Genomic DNA, 20,152 nt, shown 5'->3' with positions numbered 1-20,152 from the left:
TGACAGCTTTAAAATAAACACTTAACTTTTCCCAGAGCATGGACAGTCCAAAAATAACTTTACATATCATCATGTTCCACTCGTTGGCTTTTGTCTGAAGCTTAAAAAGAAACAGAGAAAGTACTGCTGATTTAACTGCAATATGAGATTTGTGGAGATTATTTGGTTTAGTTAGGAGAACATGCTCTCTGGATGACTATAAAATCCTTCTTTATATAGAAATAGCAATGTCCACAAATGGCTGTGAATTCAACTCATGTCATTCTTTCTTTCAGGCTCCTACACGAATTTGTACTCACTGGACACTGTACACCACAATCTACGGTTTTCCCATATGTATCTCTGAATGTGTATAGAGACTCTTGCCCACATCTGAAGGTCAAGACCACAATGGAGATGCTACGTCGCTCTTCTGTTTTTGCTGCAGAGGTGTTTGAGGTGTTTGACAGATCCCCCACTGATAAGGAGCTAGTAGCACAGGGGAAGGCATTGTGCAGAGACTTCATCCAGGCCCGACTCCAGCGTGCTGGTCTTGGATGGAACAAACCAGAACATGGGATCTCTTCTTCAGCAGGAGGACGTATGGCGGAGGTGTCAGCCACCTTCTTGAGGCTAGGTCAGTACTTTGTGTGTAAATGGGAAACCACACACATCAGCACATTCAACCTATATCTAGACCAGGACAGTATGTAACATGATCCATGTAATCAAATATAACTCTAAAACCATGTTGATGTGGGGAGCACCAAAGACAGCCAAGAAACACAGACAAACAAAGACACCACGGAAATTGTATAATGTAAATGCGTCCCACTCTTCTGTATAATATATCTAAACCTATATTTAAATCACATGCTAAAAGCACCAACCTCCTGTCATCTGACCCCTGGGGGATCACTTGTTATATCTGTTAATGCATATACATATGTTTATAACATGTATTTTAATAAGAGCGTGTCGTTTAATGTACATACAAAGCATGATAATTCATCAGATGCAGGTTTGGATACAATATGCAGAAGAGTGAAACAGTATTTTTTTTAAGTAGAACTGAAGCCCAATATTTTTTTAGATTTGGATAGAGTAAGGGAGGGTTATAACCCCTGTCAGCTTTTTTGCCATCTGTGTTCCATTAGAGAGATTTCCCTCCAATTCCTGTCCATTAGCCACAACAGGAAGTGAGAGGAAATCCCCCAAAAGAGAGGGAAATCCCTGGTGGTCAGCAGAATTGTTTCAAATGCCACTTGCACTCCATACGTTCTGACAACTTTAAAGTATCGGTGGTGCTCAAGGTGATCGCACGGATGGTGCCTTGCAGAAGAGGCCCTTGTCCCCATCAGCATGGGGAGACGGTGCTTTTTTCCGGGGGGGCTGGAAAAGCACCCTGCCAATGCCGAGGGCATGTGGCCTGGTATGGCGCAGGGAGAAAGGGTGCCCATCCCACCGCCCGCCCTGGCCTGCCAGGCCTGTGCTTGTATTAAGCGTCTGGTTGGGAATTTAAGGGGGACCCCACATTTCCCCCAATTTTTGGAGGTGGTGTTCCCCCTTAAAAAAACAGGCCTAAAGGGCCTGGTTTGACTTTTGGGGGGAACCCCACACACACATGCAAATTTAACTGGGGGCCCCTCCTAACATTCCTACCACACCTAAAGGGTGTGGTATGCATAGGGAGGGGGACCTTGTTCTGTTTTTTTTTTTTCATTTGTTTACATTTGCGGGGAGAACAATCTGCTTCAGCTGTGTTTTCCGAACGCATATGCTTTGGCTCAGCTGAGCACTTTGGCTGCCTTCAGCTGCTGTACGGGCTATTATGGGTACATGAAGTTGCCATGTTGAAAGCAGATATACTGTAAATATATATGAATTTCAGTTAATGTTCATAGAGAATCTGTGCTTGTCAGTGATGTGCCGCAATCTCTGCTTAGGCTTAGTGCTACAGCGAGAAGGGTTTGAATTTTACTGTTGATATTTCTCATGAAAGTTATTATTGCAATTATAGTTTTAGTCAGTGTTCAGTATTATGAAATAAATCTGTGGGCTCATCCTACCAGGTAAGATGGCCCCAGATCCATAGAGAAGATTCCAAAACTCAGGCTTTTTATTATAAAAATATTGTCAGCATATTGGCTGTTAGGACTTTTGCCTTGCAGCACTGGGTTTCTTGCCACACTCTAAAGACATGCTGGAAGGTTAATTGGCTGCTGTCTAAATTGGCTTTGTATGCATGTGAGATAAGGAACTTAGATTGTAAGCTCCTTGAGGGCAGGGACTGATGAATGTGCAGTATGTAAAGCGATGCTTAAATTGTCGGTGCTATGTAAATACCTACCGGTGGTCAATATATGGCCTATTCCCACTAATCAACACTTCCTGTTGGGCAGAAATTGGCCAATTTGAGCTCATTTGGTGGCTAATGGGAAGATGTGTGGAGCTAACCAATTACTGACTTCTGAGAGTTGTTGTCAATGATTACATAATGGATCACTTGGGTTTTGGGGACACCTAGGTGCTGTTAAGATAAAGCAAACATAGGGGAAGGGTACATGAACAACCCTAAAGGGTATGGTAAGCTCCCAGTTTCACTTTAAAGAGTTTCATATTTTCATTAACAGAAAGGGAAAATCTGCAGATTTGTTTGATCTCACTTTGGAACTGTGACTGGAGATACATCAAAATTTGAGCAGCTCAGATTTCTAAGAAGGGCTTGAAACTGCTCTGATGCCATTCTAAAACAGTTTTACTTATGCAGATGGAAAAGCCCTAAAAGCAGGTAAGTCAGTGTTGCCTGTCAAGTCCACTTTAAACATGGCACATGCAAAAACCAGGACATGTACTATGTGATTGGAAATATTCTGAGAAAAACCAACCATTCTTTCTGGTGATATAACAGATGTACAATATATTTCCACTAATTCCTTATCATAAGAATGCCTTATTTCATAGTCTATTTCCTGTAGCATATGTCCAAATTGTCCTGGGAAAGCCCAGGCACAAGGGAATATTAAATGTATCTGCATTACTCTTTGTATTCTAGTCATATTTTCCTGTTTCCACAAGTGACCATGTAATTGTCTTTTGCTTATGCAAGTAAAAAAAAAAAAAAAAAGATACTCAAATGCTTTAAAAGAAAAAAATCCAATTGTAACTTTCCCGTTTTCTGATTCAGTTCTCATGAACTAGAAATCAGAAATGGTATCACACTTAAAACTACATAAAGCAATGAATGCCATTCAAGTCACAGTGTTTTCCTCCAGGCTTAGTAAGGGGGATGAGAGGGAACATTTCAATGCACCAGTTATACTGGGTCATATAAATGGTTCTATCCCTTATCTATATTGTTCCTCAATAAGTCTGTTGGTTATCAGGTTGTCTGTTATGCTTCATAAAAAAATGTAAAAGTTTCCTGATTGCTATGGGGAACTGCATATACACCTGTGTCTACAGAATGCTTTTCAAACATCTCTCAATTTACATGCATACTGAGCATCCTTGGCCACCATTTGTTTATCAAACTAAATGATGACCCTGGATTCATTTTCTTAGGTTCTGTTATGCCATATGTCATTCTTCCTTATAGATTTTTAGTGGGAATGCTGTATCAGGAATGGCAAAACAATAGCAAACTGACAGTTGAGGTACCAGAAAATGGCGCATGGACATATAGGACAATGGAATAAGATGGGTAAAACTACTAGTCACTAGGCTCACTTTCCCTGCCCTCCCTTCAGATTTATTTTGCATATCTCCCAAGTGTCTCATCTGGAGGGACTGTCCCTCATATGGAATCAAATGCCTCTTTCCTCCTCTGTTGTGCCTCTTTTTGATTTGATGTATATAATAAGGTTTTATTTACTAAAAGTGTTATAATGCATTAAAACCTTCATCTTATCTTTTAATTATGTTGTTTGCTATTTCGAAAATCCAGTATAAATTAATGGTGGGAAAAAAAACAATACTGGGTTTAATCAATCAATTTTGGCATATACACTGCCTGTCCAAAGAAAAGTCACACACGCTAACATTTAGTTGGATCGCCTTTAGCTTTGATTTCGGCATGCATTTGCCATGATCTTGTAGTGATGATGGGAGAGTCAGACCAGTGTGTAAAGTCTTCTCCAGCACATCCCAAAGACTCTCAATGGGGTTAAGGTCTGGATTCTGTGGTGGCCAATCCATGTGTGAAAATGATGTCTCATTCTCCCTGAACGACTCTTTCACAATCTGAGCCCGTTGAATCCTGGCCTTGTCATCTTGGAATATGTCCGTGCCATCAGGGAAGAAAAAATCCATTGCTGAAACCTGGTCATACTGTATATTCAGGAAGTCAGCCGACCTAATTTTTTCGCCACATAAAATTGCTGAACCTAGACCTATTATCCAATGGAAGGCTCTTATCTATTTGCTTAGCTAAATCCAGGTGGTGCCTTTTTTGGTACATTGCATGGAAGGTGTCTCTCTTTCTCATCTCATAAAGTCGGCGGGTATGTTACTGAACGTTGGAGATGCGTTCTGAGACATAAAAACCAATTGCATATTAACACATTAATACAGTTGCACAGGGTATAAATACAATGGTCAATAGAACAGCTGTGGGAACTGGTGCAGTTAAAAGATAATATATAACATTGAGTGACAAGCGGTTTGTTTGCCAACAGCTGTCAGGATGGTGATAAGTGTGCAGGACGTGAGAAATGACTTTTACAGAGCCCCTTCAAGGTTGGAAGGAAGCCTTCACATATTCTAACATGGTTTGCTGTTCCTGGATCAAGTCACAGGCACTAGAATTGATTGGCACATGATAAATAGAAAGGTTTATTTAATAAAATGATTTATGTGAAAGTCTGCTGCAAAACTGAGAAGGAATCTTATACATATTTTAATACAATGATCATTTATACAGTGGAGATAAGATAAATGGGGCTTCTGCTTCTTTTTCTATTTAGCTCATAATAGGAACACTCTGAATTTACTTAAAAAGTAATTCCATGAAAAATGTTTCTAGTTTTGGATGGGGTGGGAAAAGGTTCATATCTCTGGCGTAATGAGCATTTTTTGCTTCTGAGATCACTTTGTTCTAGTCAGAAGAATATAAGAGTATTGTATTTCTTAAAGCTAAACTCCGTGATTAGCAAATACTGTCTAAATACAAGAATCTTCCTTGCATCTTGGTGTGCTTTGTATATTTCTATCAGATACTGTATGTGCAGTAATTCAAAGTTAAACTTTGCCTCTGTGCAAGAACTTCCTGTAATAAAGACTGGTCATTGCTGATCTCTCTCCTTGTGCAGGGTGACTGGTCTTGTATCCACCCCCTCTTGTAGTTTTCTGCTGGCAGCCTGTAGTAGGTGGGGCCTGCTGGGTCCCTCCCACAGCTCTACTACATGCACAGGCTATGTACAGCACATTGATGATGTCACTGCTATTTTTCATAAGTTAGTGGATTTGCAAAGGCATTTTGTGGGCACAACATTTATATCCTCTGAGGTTACTGGATTTATATCATCTGAGGTTACTGATATTTATCTATTTATTGATATCTAAAATAATTTTTTTGTGCCCAGATTTAAACTTTAGTGAATTAATCGAACATGCAATTGTTGAATAGTTGGTAAATATTGTTCATGTGAGATGTACGTAATGAGCAATGTCTGCTTCTGAGCTAATATTTGCTTAAACATTACATTTTTTGTGGATTTTAGTGTACCATTTTGTAAAAACATTGCATTATAATAGTCCTGCATTTTCTAAGTTAAAACAATTGAAACTGGACCCTGGTCTGCTTTTTATTGCTTTCTATATTCCCACTGGGGAAATGTCTCCTCATTTCTTTCTTAAAGGCACAACAGGAAATCTACCTAAAGTGAGGCGTAATGCCAACTTTGCCAGCTGTCACCAAACAGATCCATGCACTGGAAGTTTTCCCTTGTACTCCTCTTCCAGTGACAACCCTAAAATGTTTAATCCCCTCTAACTTTCTATCTTAGTGACAGCAGTCATCAGGACAGAAAGCAAGAGACAGTTTTGCCAATGGGGCCACAGACAGGGATGACAATTTGACTGAGGTTCTAACTCAACAACAAAAGAGCAGTAATGGTATGCAACATTGCGGCAACTCATATTCCAGTGTTTTGACAGGTTGTATGTTGTATAAGATAAATTACCTTTTGTTTTGCATGGTCATGCGAGGAATTCATACTGATACCAGTCTCAGCTTAAAATCAATTCCTAAAGTTTATTAACTAGTGCACTACTTTATACGCTTTGTAATTATCATAAATCTGACTGTGCATGCACCTAAAGCTTATCTACAAAATGATTTTCAGAGGCTGGTACGTGTATACAGTTTTGTTTCTTTAGAAAGAAAGTCAAAAGAGAAAGGCAAAAAGGCAAAGAAAGAAAGGACAATTTCATGTATATACATTCTTTCACACCGGACAGTGGTTCTTCTGGGTTTTTGTGCTGTGTACAGTGCTGTTGCCTTATTGAACATTCAACATGATTTGCTGAGTAGACAATAGCCGTATATCTAACAACCATAACAAGTGCAAATAGTAGTTTACCATTACAGCCTATCAGGTGTTACATCCTATGTCAGGCGGCAGTTTCTAAAGCAAGCATTCTTGTATTGAAAGGGGTATAGACTCCAGAGAGAGAGACATAATCCTGCCCCTGTACAAAGCATTAGTAAAACCTCATCTGGAATATGCAGTTCAGTTTTGGGCACCAGTTCACGGGAGATGATGTTGTGGAACTGGAGAGAGTGCAGAGAAGGGCAAATAAATGTATAAGAGGCATGGAGGAGCTCAGCTATGAGGAAAGATTAGCTGCACTGAATTTGTTCTCTCTGGAGAAGAGGCGATTAAGGGGGGACATGAGTAACCATGTATAAATACATAAATGGTCCATATAGTGAGCTTGGCGCCACTTTATTCACTTATTAACTTTAAGGTCATTGCAAAGGACAAGAGGGCACTCTGAAGAAAAAGAGGTCTAGCCTTTGCATATGGAAATGGTTTGTGATAGTAAGAGCTGTGAAAATATGGAAAAGGCTTCCTCAGCAACTAGTTCTAGCCTGCTCAGCTAACTGTTTAAAGATGTTATTCTAAATATGCAGAACATAACTAGATATTAACATTTCATAAGTAAAAAAAACACCATGGATTGTTAATCCAGGGAATATCTCATTGCTTTATGGAACCAGGAAGGATTTTTTTTTCAAAATTGGACCATGCTTTATAGCAGGGGTGGGCAACTCCAGCCCTCCAACTGTTGTTAAATTACGAGTCCTACTACTACTGCGTATTGCAAGTGTAGCGCCCTCTCCTATGTCTCTACTAAATTTGTTTTTTAAGCTGGACTGTAATCAGTCTGGATGCTGATTTCTCTGGGTTCTATAGGTTTCCCTGAGTCTAGTGGATTGATTGTTTCCCCCTGTTGCTGGGTTGGGGCCTCAGCATATAGCGTGGGAGGATCCATCCTCAGACTGTGATTATGCATCTGACTCTGATCAATCCCTGAGCAGGCTGACTCAGAGGTATGGCTGAAGGAAGGTGATAACATGTTTGGGCACTCCTTCCAGAACTCTCTCCCCTGGGGCTCTCCCTGGGAGGAGGTCTGTGTGCCACAGGATGTCGTGTCTAGGCCTCAGCATGCGGCAGATGCTGGCGGCCCAGAGACCTAAACCGCTACTGAAATGAAGCCTGATGGAAGCTGGGCTGGAAGTGGGATCTGCTTATGGAAGAGTGTCGCAGAGGAGCTGGTGAGAGCTGCCATCTGGACCCTGTAAGAGATCCCTAACCCTAATCTCAGGTACTATACAGAAGAGAAGCCAGTTGGTGCACTACAAGTCCTGTGACAGTTCTCTCTCAAAGTCCTGCATGATTTCTGGTTGTTCTCTGGTGCTACTACATATTACTGGACGCTCATATAGGACCTTGTGCTACTGTTACAAGCTGTTGCTAAGAAAGAATACACAATCCTCTATTTTTGATTACTTGGGTATCCGAGGATCAGAACCTCCTGAGGAAGCCTTAATTAGGCGAAACATGTTGAGGCACTTAAAGAAAACACTTCTCATCTACTCAACTGTTCATGACTAACTAGAACACTCTAATATAATATGCCATTACTTGGATGATATACACCAATATGCCAAGCCTTGTATTCTTGTACAATTTATATTGCTTTTAAATATTTTGTATACAATAAATATTTTATATACAAATTTCATTGTGAGAGCAATATAATTTCTAAAAAGCCCCCCTTTTCAGATTTTTGAACATCTGGATATGGTTTGGTTACTTTGAGATTTTCTACATTTGTATTTCTGGGGTGTGAAACCTTGTTCTCTCTTTACCCTAGCGTGCACCCAAAAGTGTTCTATATGTAACTATATACCATCTTATGTCCTAAACTATCATCGTATTCGGTCATATTTTCATTTTAGGTACAATATTCAATATAAATTCAAAGGTAAATATTAGTGATGCACCGATACAAGTATCTGTATTGGTGCCGATACCGAGTATTTGGGCTAGTACTTGTACTTGCCCAAATCCTCCGATACTCACACCCAATACTGGAACTTCCAGTCAGAGGGAGATTTCCTCTGACCAGCAGTGCTGCGAGAGAACATGGAGCCGCATTCCCGGCCAATCAAGAAGCTGGGCGGCGAGTCATTACTCGCCGCCAGCTTCCCGATTAGCTGGGAAGCCAGCTCCATGCTGTTTGGCCAGCTCCATGCTGATTGGCCAAAGCCGGCTCCATGCTAGTGGGAGTACCGGTAATGGTACTTAGTATCGGCAAGTACCAAGAGATAAATATCGGAACTCGGACTTGATACCGAAAGAACGGTATCGGTGCATCTCTCGTAAATGTCTGGTAAAATGTCCACATTATGTACTAAGTGATGTAGTATTGAGCTTCATTGTATCTACAATATGATAGTCCACTCTAATATATCACACACAATTCATGATGAACAAGCATATCCAATTCAATTATATTATGGCTTTGTATATTTTTGTATATCTTTGTTTCCTCCTAAATGAACCTGATTTCCCTTCCTCTGAGATGTCAGTGTTAACATTGCTTTTCCTGATATTGCTGCATTGCAGGGGATGAGCTGGAGTACATGAGACCAGCCGTATACAGGAACATTGCCCGACAGCTGAACATCTCCCTCACATCAGAGACCGTTCTGTCTGACGCTTTCCTGGCGGTTGCTGCAGAGATATTCTCAGCAGGTATTACAAAGTATACAGTCATTTAGTCTTTTATATACAGGGCAGGCAGCTGATGTATATGTGAACAGCATACAAATGAAACTAAGTGAATATAAACACATTCATAAAGTAACGGCAAGCTATTGTAGAACCCTTACATCCTCTATGTCACCAAGTCATAAAATAGACTGCAGAGCTTGTCCTCTTTTAAGCTCAAGTAAGACTTCACCCTTCTAGATTGTTTTTGGTTGTCTGTGTTGTCAATGCTTTCCAGTTCTCAATATGCATAAGCAGCACTGTGGTAGACGGAGAGGGGGGTGGGAAGGGGTGATGCTGGTGGTGCATGCAATCAGAGCAGGAGGAGGTGGGTAGAGGAGAAAGCGCCGCCAGACACGAGAGTGATGCTGCTCTCTGCAGCCTCTGCATCTCCCCACCCAGCTCTTAGCAACCTGGGACACTCTAGCTGATGTCCTACCCTACTACTGCCAACCAGTAACATTATTACTTGCCAGAAGTTGGGCAGGACACTGGCCAGAGCATCCAAAGTTGCTAAGAGCTGGGCGGGTAGATGTGTATGGCCTTTACACATCTCCCCACCCAGCACTTAGCAACCTGGGACGCTCTGGCTGGAAAAGGGGCAGCAGGCATACTGCAAACATTGCAGTGCTACTCTGCCTACTGCCCTCCCATTTGACCCAAAGAGATGCCTGCCTCATTATAGGGACGGCCCTGTACACAAGGCTTAAAGGCCAATTCAGGGCTTGCATCTTTCTTGTCTCTTTATAGTCCTGCATCCTTAAAATACCCTTTTCTGTAAGTGAAAATGCAGCTCGCACACTGCAGTGCACTGTGCTGACATAGCTGAGTAACAGCCACACCCCTCTTTACAAGTGTCATCACACAGACTTGTATTATGGAGAAAAAGAAGGTGTGTGTCTAACCAGGTCTGTTACTGAGCGATGGTTCCTGAGTGTGCTGGGTCTAACTCTGGTGCTTATTGGACTACTTGGCCACATTTAGACATCGAGCACAACTGCAATAACAAGAAAGTAAAGGTAAGACAAATAGAGGACGTCAGTAAAACTCTATCTGACTGAATATTTAATTCTTTGACTTTAGTTTGGCTTTGTACATAAAATCTGTCACCAGCAATAAATAGCTTGCTCTCGTATACGTTCACTCATCAGAAAAAGAGAGGTTTGTTTAATAGTTTTCCCTTTAATTAGAAACAGCGTTGTGGGAACCTGACCATGTGATTAGTTTCATGTCAGCTCATGTAATAGGTACAGGCAGTAGTACACATAATTGCCTCATGAATTCTGTTATCAAGGAATGTGATCTGCAGTACAAGCACGGCCGCAAGCTACAGAGTCCTTGCTTATGACATTCAGGGGACATAGTATGTAAAGATATCCCTTAGTTCCCTCAGCAGCAGAGGTAACTTCTTGTGCCCAAACAGGAGTCCCCCCCCCAAGTGTATAGGAAGTGTGCACACAGGAAGTGATGTCTGCAGAGGCTCGCATCATATCCATCACTTCAGAAATGTGCATTAACCCCCTGCTATATATTTCCCATCACTGTACATTCATTATTGTGAACAATAATGCTACTATAATTTAATGATAATATCATTATAATTAACGGATGTATGTTAACATTTTTACTAAACATTTTCCAGCCAGTGTATATTATAGCGTCACTGTATTCCTTCCATTCAATGTACATTGACCCTTTAATGTGAAACCACCAGTCAGTACAAATTCATTTTTTACTGTGTCCCTCTCATTTAATGTGCCCCCCCACCCCCCCATGTAAACCTCCAAAACCGCCAATATATGTCCATACAAAAAATATGCGGCTTTAAATATAGTATTGTAGAACAATCGCTGATCAATGCAAGTTGCTAGGACTTTACAACTGCTTTAATAACGAAACAAAAAGGAAGTGGAGTGTTTATTTACTGCAAAATGTAAAGCATCTAAAATGGACTGTCACTGTATATTCTTTGCATATATTTTCGCCTAGATTTTGGTTTTATATAGACGTCAATTATTTTTAAAGAGTTGAGATAGTATTAATTAGGGATGCACCGAAATTTCGGCCACCTAAACATTTTGGCTGAAATTGGTACTTTTGGGTAAAATACCGAAAGTACAATAACGGCCGAAAATGCAGCTGAAAATTCAGTGCATCTCTAGGCTTCTCTCCGTCCCGCTGGACGCCAGTCTGTCCCCTCTGATGCCCGCTCTATCCCCCACTTGTGTCGGCAGCGGGAATCCAAGGGAAGTCCAGCAGGGAGGAGAGAAGCTTTCAGGAGGCTGAGCGGGGAGGTGCGGCAAGCAGACAGCTCAGGATGGCGAGCGAAGTGGTGCGGGGAGTAGTCAACTGTCAGCTGTCAGAGGAGGCCGAGCTCTCCTCCCGCACTGCCACGCTCAGCCTCCTGTGACAACAAGTCTGGATGGAGAGCGGAGGAGTCAGGATGAAGAGCGGGTTACAAGTGCTCAGCGTTCAATACTGATCACTGAGTGTTTATAAATAACTGAGGACATAGTATGCTTACTGTGTCCCCAGTTATGAATCAACAGGAAGTGCTCTACATCACTTACTCATACTCACACTATATCCACAGTTTATGAATGGACAGGAACACTCACTATAGAGGCTTCCTGTTCATTTATAACAGGGGCTGCAGAAAAAGAGACTCTGTGTCCTCAATCTCTTTTTCTATTTTTAAAGGGAAATATCAGGGATCTGTTTAGAACTGATCTGATATTTCCCCAGAGCCCCCGACAGTAAAGTAAAAGAAATGTAAATAAAAATAAAATAATTAAAAAATAATTTAAGAAAATATAAAAAGGTTGGGTAAAAAAAGCGTTATTTTCAGTTTCGGTCTAAAATTTCCATTTCAGCGCATTCCTAGTATTAATATTCTGTGTATCTTATATTGTGTCTTCATGTGTAACTTTAAAGGATGCTGTTCAGAAAGAAATAAGGAGGCTGCCATTGCTGGCCTTCATCTGGAAATGCTGGTTGTTTGTCTGTCTCCGGCTTTAGTACTTTGAGGCGATAGTATGAAACAAGCATGGAGATCTGGAGAATAGTGATATTCAGTCTAGTCAGCGACTAGAAAAGTACTAAATCCATTGGATGACCATAATAGCCAGGCAAGCAGTATTTTTACAAAAAGAACAGCAGCCTCCATAGTTCCACACTACAAGTGTTTGTTTCAGCTGTAGCATTTGTACTGATTATATGAAATACTTCTCTCCTGCCTCTGCAGGTATCACATGGGGGAAAGTTGTATCCCTATATGCTGTAGCAGCAGGCCTTGCCATGGACTGTGTGAAGCAATCTCAGCCCGCACTTGTGCTGACCATCGTGGACTGTGTGGGAGAGTTTGTACGAACAACCCTGGTCACGTGGCTGAAGAGGAGAGGAGGATGGGTAAATTACATTTTTTGTAATTAAATAACAAATTTCTAAAACTCTTCTGCTACAAAGCAAATTGTCTGCGTGAGAAAGGTCTGATGGAAGCAGCCAAAATCATGTGCTAGTTCTAAAACTGTAGAGCTAAACCTAGTCCATGTCTTCAACTAGTATACACATAATTCAGAGAATGTCGGCTTCCATCAGAGCCTTTGTTGGGGCTAACGCCAAGTAAGGCAGCAACGCGTCAGGAGTTGTCTTTGTATAGATGCATGTGGAATAAAGTTTGATTTTCTCTGGAAGATCATCGCATGGTGGTTGTACAGTGTTTGTAAACTGACATGTGTCCGTTTACATCAGATTACCCCGGATCTGGCATGACCCAGTTCGGCAGAAGGGATCTTTGATCCATTTGTTTTTCTGGACCTGCCTGGAGTCGGGGGTAACCGGATGTAAACGGACCGTAAGCTAGTCCGTTTACCCACAACTGACCAAAGACTTACATTGGCCATCCGATCGGGTCTGCCTAACTATTAACAAAAATGTATCTTGTTTGTGCATTACTCAGCTGTAGATCCTCAAATCATCTCTGAATTGGTGCTGACACTGTCCTTCCTTCTGGAGAGGGGCTACTTTTGTTCCCCATGAACCCTGTGTGTGTTGTAAAGTAGTCACCACTCCAAGCTCGCTCGTGTGGTTCGACCAGCTGCACATACTTATTGTCCCTGCACACCCAAACTACTCCCTTTGGCCAGGAGCAAAGACAGGAAGCTCTGCGTAAACTTGTTAAGTTGCTAAGAGACTGACAACCATCTCACATCTATTGGAACATTAAAGTAAACCATGTAATTGTTCTTGCTATCCCATCCTGTGAGGCTAGATGTGCATAGTGAGTGTTGTGAGCTCTTTATTGCCCTCTCTGGGATGATGGAAGCTGAAGTGAAAGTAAGTTAGAGGGACCTTACACAGAGGTTCACATCTGGTACCTACAGATTGCTAGAGAGCTGTGACAGGAGAGAAGAAGCAATAACAGCATACAAGAGCCTCAATATACAGGTAGCATTGGGTGGGAAAGTAAGAGAAATGGCATGGATTACTAGTTCCTTATGGACAGTTGGTTGCTTCATCCTGAGATACTGCCGCCTGCAGAAGAAATGGACACTGACAACAAAAAAAGTAATTAGCTAGCACAGAATTATCCTGCCCACAACCATCATGCCTCAGTTTTGTAGCAAAACAGTACTGAAAGCATGGAAGAACCACTGAAGAGTGGAGGGGCCTGTGTCACTCAATGGATTCCAAGAAAAGGATTTTACTGTGAGTATAAACATCCTATTTTCTTTATCTTCCATTTGAGGGACACAGGAACTGTTGGGTCGTCCAAAAGCAGTCCAACAGAGGGATGTGCAACACAGCAAGAAAGGCTACTAGGCCCAAGAAAATTATAGCAGAAAACTGGGGACTGCCTACAGCTCAAAGAGCTGCATGAAGGACCTAATGCCCCGAGCTAGCATCAGGTGAGGCCTGAATATCCACCTGGTAAAACATAAGAAAGAAGAATAGAATACCAGTTGGTAACCTTGCAAACTGGTAAAGGTTTCATGCCAAAATGATCAAGAAGGACTCACAGATCTAGTGAAATGCACCTTTATAGCACAGGGTGGAACATGATCCTTAAGACCAAAAGTTTGGGTGATGGTCTGCCTGAGCCACCTAGAGATGGTGAACAGAGAAGTTGGTGTACCCTTGCCGGGTCCATCCAGAATACAAAAGAAATCAGTCCTCCTAAAGAAGCAGTTGCTGAGAGACTATCAATGACCGAACCACATCCAGACAATGAAGGGAATTTTCTTTTTGTAAAACAATTTTTTCACTCAAAAAAGAAATCCAAACTTTACCAGTCATACTGTTAACGGGGAGAGAGATTCGGATACCACACTAGACTCCCAGTACAAAGGTCTAAATCAAGGAGTGAAAGAGCAACAGTCAAGATAGTCCTGAATCCTGATAGACGTGCCTGGAAGTGTTGAGACACCACAGATGTCAGCTAGTGAAAAATAGGAAAAAATGCCCTCAAACATTTTGAATGAAAGTGGATTGGGTTACCCTACCCTACTGACCAGCCTGATGCTTCAAACCCTTAGATTTAGCTCAGCCCTTAAACAGGAAATGCTGCCTAGTTTTAGCGGGCACTTACCTTATATGTAGTTATAAGTTCTGTCCTTGGTTTCTTATCACTATACAGTGAAGGTTCTTTTTCCTCTTTATATTACTATACAACTGTTTTAATATTCTGGGGGTCATATACCTGTGCCTATACTAAACTGCTTTGTCTGTTTAATGACACTTCATTTCAAATCAAATTTCTCCACTATAACTAGTACTCTGTTATGCATGTGTTTACCTAAGGTCTTAATTATTAACATTAAACAGGCATCAAGGATATCTAGTTGCTCTGGGAAGGCTGCAATGTTCTGTAACCAGACTGTATAGCTGTCTTTCTATTAATTTTCTTAAGACTTAAGCTTATGGAAAACAGCATCAGACCATATTTTATTAATGAACTCAGAGTTCAGATATCTCTTAAGCCGGATTAAAGGGAATGTGACGCAGTTTAAATACCAGGAATTCACTTGTAAAACAATTCCGCTCTCTGGTTTTCTTTCTTGATAATGTTAAGATTACTTGGCTTCTTTTCCTGGAGTACAGTCATGGTGGGATCAGTGTAAACAGCCCCAAGCTAGCCACAATAACTCTTTTACATGGAAAATAAATACATTCCCGGTTGGATCAATTTATACCTTTACTCAGTCAGTTACAATTTATACATTTACACAGAGTTGATCAGATGGACGAGCATCAAAGCTGCCAGTTGGATGTACCCTGAGTTATAAAATTGCTGAAGGTTAAAAGCTAGTGAAGGAAGAGGAGCACAGCATACTATAGAAAAATAAAATCCACAGAGGGGCTGGGAGTGCGCAGGGGTCTCGGGGCATTTTCACGAGTACTCATACTGCCCTGATACTAAATGCAGATACAGGCTTTTTACATTTTTAAACTGAAGCCTGTGCTGTAAACTGGTGCCGGTTCACAGGAAGGCTGCCGAGCTCCCCAGCAGCCTTCCTGTGAAACACAGCAGCCTTCCTTTGAACCTCAGCAGCCTTCCTGTGAACCACGGCACACATCTTCTCTGCTTTCCTGAAACCACGCCACCTACACCCGCCCATGAGACCAACCGGACCCCTGGTGAAACCCTGCACAGATCACCATAGACCCCGCACAGCCCACTATAGACCCCGCCCAGCCTCCTGAGACCCTGCACAGCCACCTAAGACCCCAGCATAGCCTTCTGAGACCCGCACAGCTTCCTAAGACCCCACACAGCCTCCTGACACACCGCACAGCCATCTGAGACCCCGCACATCCATCAGAGTCCCTGCACAGTCACCTAAGACCCACACAGCCCTCCTAGGGCCCTGCACAGCCTCCTGAGACCCCGCACATCCATCAGAGTCCCCGCACAGCCCTCCTAAGACCCCACACAGCCTCCTGAGACCCCACACAGCTTCCCTGAGAAACCGCACAGCCCTGCTGAGATCCTCCTCTGGAGACATCAGGTTAGCACCCTGGAGCAGCACAGAGCATGTAGCTTTATATTATTTTGCATTGATGTATAATGCATTGCTGAGATTTGTAGTTCTCTAGCTGGTGGTATTCTACATTGCTGTATAATGTATCACAGGGATTTGTAACCCTCTATAGCTGGTGGTATTATTCCGCATTGCTGCATAATGTATTGCTGAGATTTGTAGTCCTCTATAGCTGGTGCCCGTCTGCATTGCTGTATAATGTATTGCTGAGATTTGTAATCCTCTATAGCTGGTGCCCGTCTGCATTGCTGTATAATGTATTGCTGAGATTTGTAGTCCTCTATAGCTGGTGCCCTTCTGCATTGCTGTATAATGTATTGCTGAGATTTGTAGTGGGGGGGCGCTACAGGCTCCTGAGAAGTAAATCTCGCCCTGTGGGACCCAGTGAGTGTTGCACAAGTGGCGGAAACATTAAAGTGACACTAAACTCAGAAGTTAAATCTTAAAAATGCATGGAAGTTTCCTAAGTATTAACAAAAATGTATCTAATTTGTGTATCACTGAGCTGTAATACTTAGGAAACTTCCATGCATTTTTAAGATTTAACTTCTATTTTACAACAATGCAGAATAATACCATCAGCTAGAGAGGACAACAAAGTTCACGTCACCCCTCTCTCTGCTTTGTTTTTGATGTAAGGTTATAATTGTGCATTTGTAGCTACTATATTTTACTATTCAAGGAGCTGGCTACACTATGCTGTTGCACTCTTCTCCCTTCACTTTCTTTTAGATGGCGAACCTCCTCTCTGTTCTGATCTAGAAGGTGAAAATTAGAGCAACTATTGCATACAAACAGAGTACTGGTTGGGTACTGGATTAAAATGGACCAGGCATATGATACGTTAATTAGATGCTTGCTAAGCAATGTGTAGTACTTATAGATGTTTATTACCTTTCACAGAGATCACAGTACGTCATAAGGACCAGTCACCTGGCCATATTTGTTCAGTCATCATCCAGGGTCAGCATGTTATCTTGAGATGCTGGCTCAGAGATGACACAGTAATGTAAATTCTGGTGCCTGTACAATTCTTGGCTGTGTTCACATATGTCTAATAATGTTTCCTGCTGCCTGCAGCACACGGACACCATCATCCCAGCCTGAGTTTTCCTCTTTCAATTAATTTTTATCGAACATTTTAAAGAACATTTCAAAGAAAACTTGTAGGTTACAGAAATTCACCCAAGTGTATATTCCACAGCAATTTAGATGAGTTAGAAGACATGCATCCAGGGCCGGATTTACTTTCTCTGCTGCCCCAAGGCCAGGTTTCTCATTGCGCCCCCCTCCCCGGTTGGTTTTAATTTGTTTGTATTTTTTTTTTTTTTTGGTTTCAATTTGTTTGTAATCCATTGATTCTCAGCCTATGTTTTTGATGATAAAAGGTGGAGCTTTTTGATAAATATACTGTTGCCGTATGTTGTGCCTGCCTGGTCTGTGAACAACTCTCTTTTTACTGTATATACAGCTAAGCTTTAAGTCTGATTGCTGGCAGGATTCAATCTAAATGCATTTCTTGATTTTTGATTTGCAGACAGATGTAACAAAGTGTGTGGTCACTTCTGAATCCAGCCTCCGATCCCACTGGTTGGTGTCCAGCGCCTACAACTTAGGACACTTCTTAAAGGCGGTGATATTTTTTCTGCTTCGTGAACGATAACCTTCTGTGGCAGCTGCATGTCCGTAAGAAAAACAATTGGAAGTATCAGTGAGAAGTCACTAGGCAGACATTGCTTTCCTTCATTTCCTGTTGCTGGGACCAAGTTTTGCAGTGAACTCTCATAACAACATGAACTTGATTTGGCCCAGATTCTATTTTATAAATGAAGATCAACCCATACTGGGCCATTTCCCTCGTCTCCAGCACATCAGAGACTTTCCTGCAGTCAGGCTGAGCGTACAGTTTCCTCTGATTCAGTTGGGATCTTTTATGAATCACCAGACGGCGCTGTGGTTAGACCAGATGTTTCTAGACTGCAACAGGTATAAATGGAGTTGAGTTAGTGTTAGATACAGACAGTATTAACATAGCACATACCGGGAAACTTAACTTCTGTTACATTTTTTTATATAGATGTGCATTAACATCAGTAGAGGGAGCCTGCCTTACATACCTGTCAACTTGCAATGGCATAAAAAAATGGCAACTGCAAATAGACACATCATACGTACATGGCTATTATGGCTATAACCAGTTTGGTTGGAAAGTAGTTCACTGAGATCAGCTTCTTATAAGTTTTAGAAATAAGAAAGGCAAAACAAAAACCCTGTGGGGCAACTGTGCCAAAGTTCCCCTTACAATGAAAAAAAGTTACTCAGCTTGTTTACAAAGCTGTCAGATAAAGTCCTTGGGTCAAAAAATACCACACGGTCCTCTATAGCTACACCAACCAGTCATATCATTATGACCATTGAAAGGTGACATAAATAACAATGATTTTCTTGTAACAATGGCGCCTGGAAGTGGGTGGGATATATTAGGCAGAAAATGAACATTTTGTCCCTGAAGGATTTGAGCGACTTTAAGGAGGGCCAAATTGTGATGGCTGGATGACTGAGTCAGAGCAACTCCAAAACTGCAGCTCTTGTGGGAAGTTTCTAGTCTGCAGTGGTAAAAAGCTACTAAAAGTGGTCCAAGCAAGGAAAACTGGTGAATTGGTAAAAGGGTCATTCATGCACGTGGGGAGCAAAGGAGGTCCCACCTCGCAACTAACAGGACTCAAAGGATCTACTACTGACGGCCTGGTGCCAGATACCACAGCATACCTTCAGACGTCTAGTGGAGTCCATACCTAAATGGGTCAGAGCCATTTTGGCAGGCAATGGGGGACCTACTCAATATAAGGCGAGTGGCCATAATGTTATGGATGATTAGTGTATAACTGTGCAAACAATAAGAAAATTATGCAGTTCATTTTGAAATTCTGTTTTTGCCATTTCTACCTCATATAACATGGCATTCCATAGCTTAGCATTAAAGGAGAACTATGAGGTGAGTGCTTTTCACTCATCCTCATAGTTCTAGCCGACCTGTGAAAATGAAACTGTCACAGGTCGGCTCAGTAGATCGGGTCACTTCTTGTACTGGTGATAAAATCCCCAGCCCTTCATACAGAACCAATGTGCTCTTATTGTTTCTACAGTCCTTGGATACAGTTATGCATATTGAATAGATCAAATCGTAAGTTGTTTGTTCTCCAGATGAAATGAGCCAAGTTTTTTTTAACATTCCACTTTACATTAAAGGACATACTGCTATTTTGTTGCAATGTGGAAAACATGTTGGGAATTGTAAGTTTTAAGCTTCATATTTTAGGAAGAAGTAAAGAATTTTGATGCAATTTATGTGCACATATTATTTTCTATCAACACCTCCTTTACAGCTCTGACCATTAGATATGATTACCCTCGACATTGCTATCCACAGCATAGCAATGTTGAGGGTGTAGCTCCCCTGGCAGAACACAGCATCTGATTGCAAACTTCATAAATCCTCTAAACTTTAGGACCTGAAAAAGAGGGACACCTTGGTGTGGAGATGATGTACCATGGGTAGAGAGTGCACCATGACAGGTGGAATACTGGGCAGGGCTTAACAGGATGTGGCTAAACATAGTCTGATCCTACTCTCAGTTTTATACATGCACACCTATGCCACAGTTTTTGCAAATTACTTGTAAATGACTGTGCCATAAGCATCGAGGGTTAGTGGGAGTAAGAATGCTACAACATCTGGTGTTAGTGGGAGGAAAGCATGCCTCAACATTAGCTTAAGTGAGAGGAAGGATTCTAATATTGTTGGTGATCAATGGGAGGAAGAAAAGACTGGTGTTATTGGGAGGAAGAATG

At 41.7% G+C, this 20,152-nt stretch overlaps 1 protein-coding gene across 1 annotated transcript; it reads left to right on the top strand.

The window, feature by feature from the left end:
- Nucleotides 1-314: 314 nt before the first annotated feature.
- BOK (BOK, BCL2 family apoptosis regulator) lies at nucleotides 315-18,345 on the top strand. Its single transcript, XM_018563487.1, has 4 exons — nucleotides 315-616; nucleotides 9,117-9,245; nucleotides 12,505-12,668; nucleotides 17,838-18,345. The coding sequence occupies exons 1-4, from the start codon at nucleotides 391-393 to the stop codon at nucleotides 17,961-17,963; spliced, it is 645 nt and encodes a 214-aa protein (XP_018418989.1). The 5' UTR covers nucleotides 315-390; the 3' UTR covers nucleotides 17,964-18,345.
- Nucleotides 18,346-20,152: the final 1,807 nt, after the last annotated feature.

Source organism: Nanorana parkeri, unplaced genomic scaffold (assembly GCF_000935625.1).
Source record: "Nanorana parkeri isolate BGI_ZX_2015 unplaced genomic scaffold, ASM93562v1 scaffold667, whole genome shotgun sequence".
In the NCBI taxonomy this organism is placed as follows: Eukaryota; Metazoa; Chordata; class Amphibia; order Anura; family Dicroglossidae; genus Nanorana; species Nanorana parkeri.
Note: the sequence above shows the minus strand (reverse complement) of the source record. Positions and strands in the feature narration are given on the sequence as shown.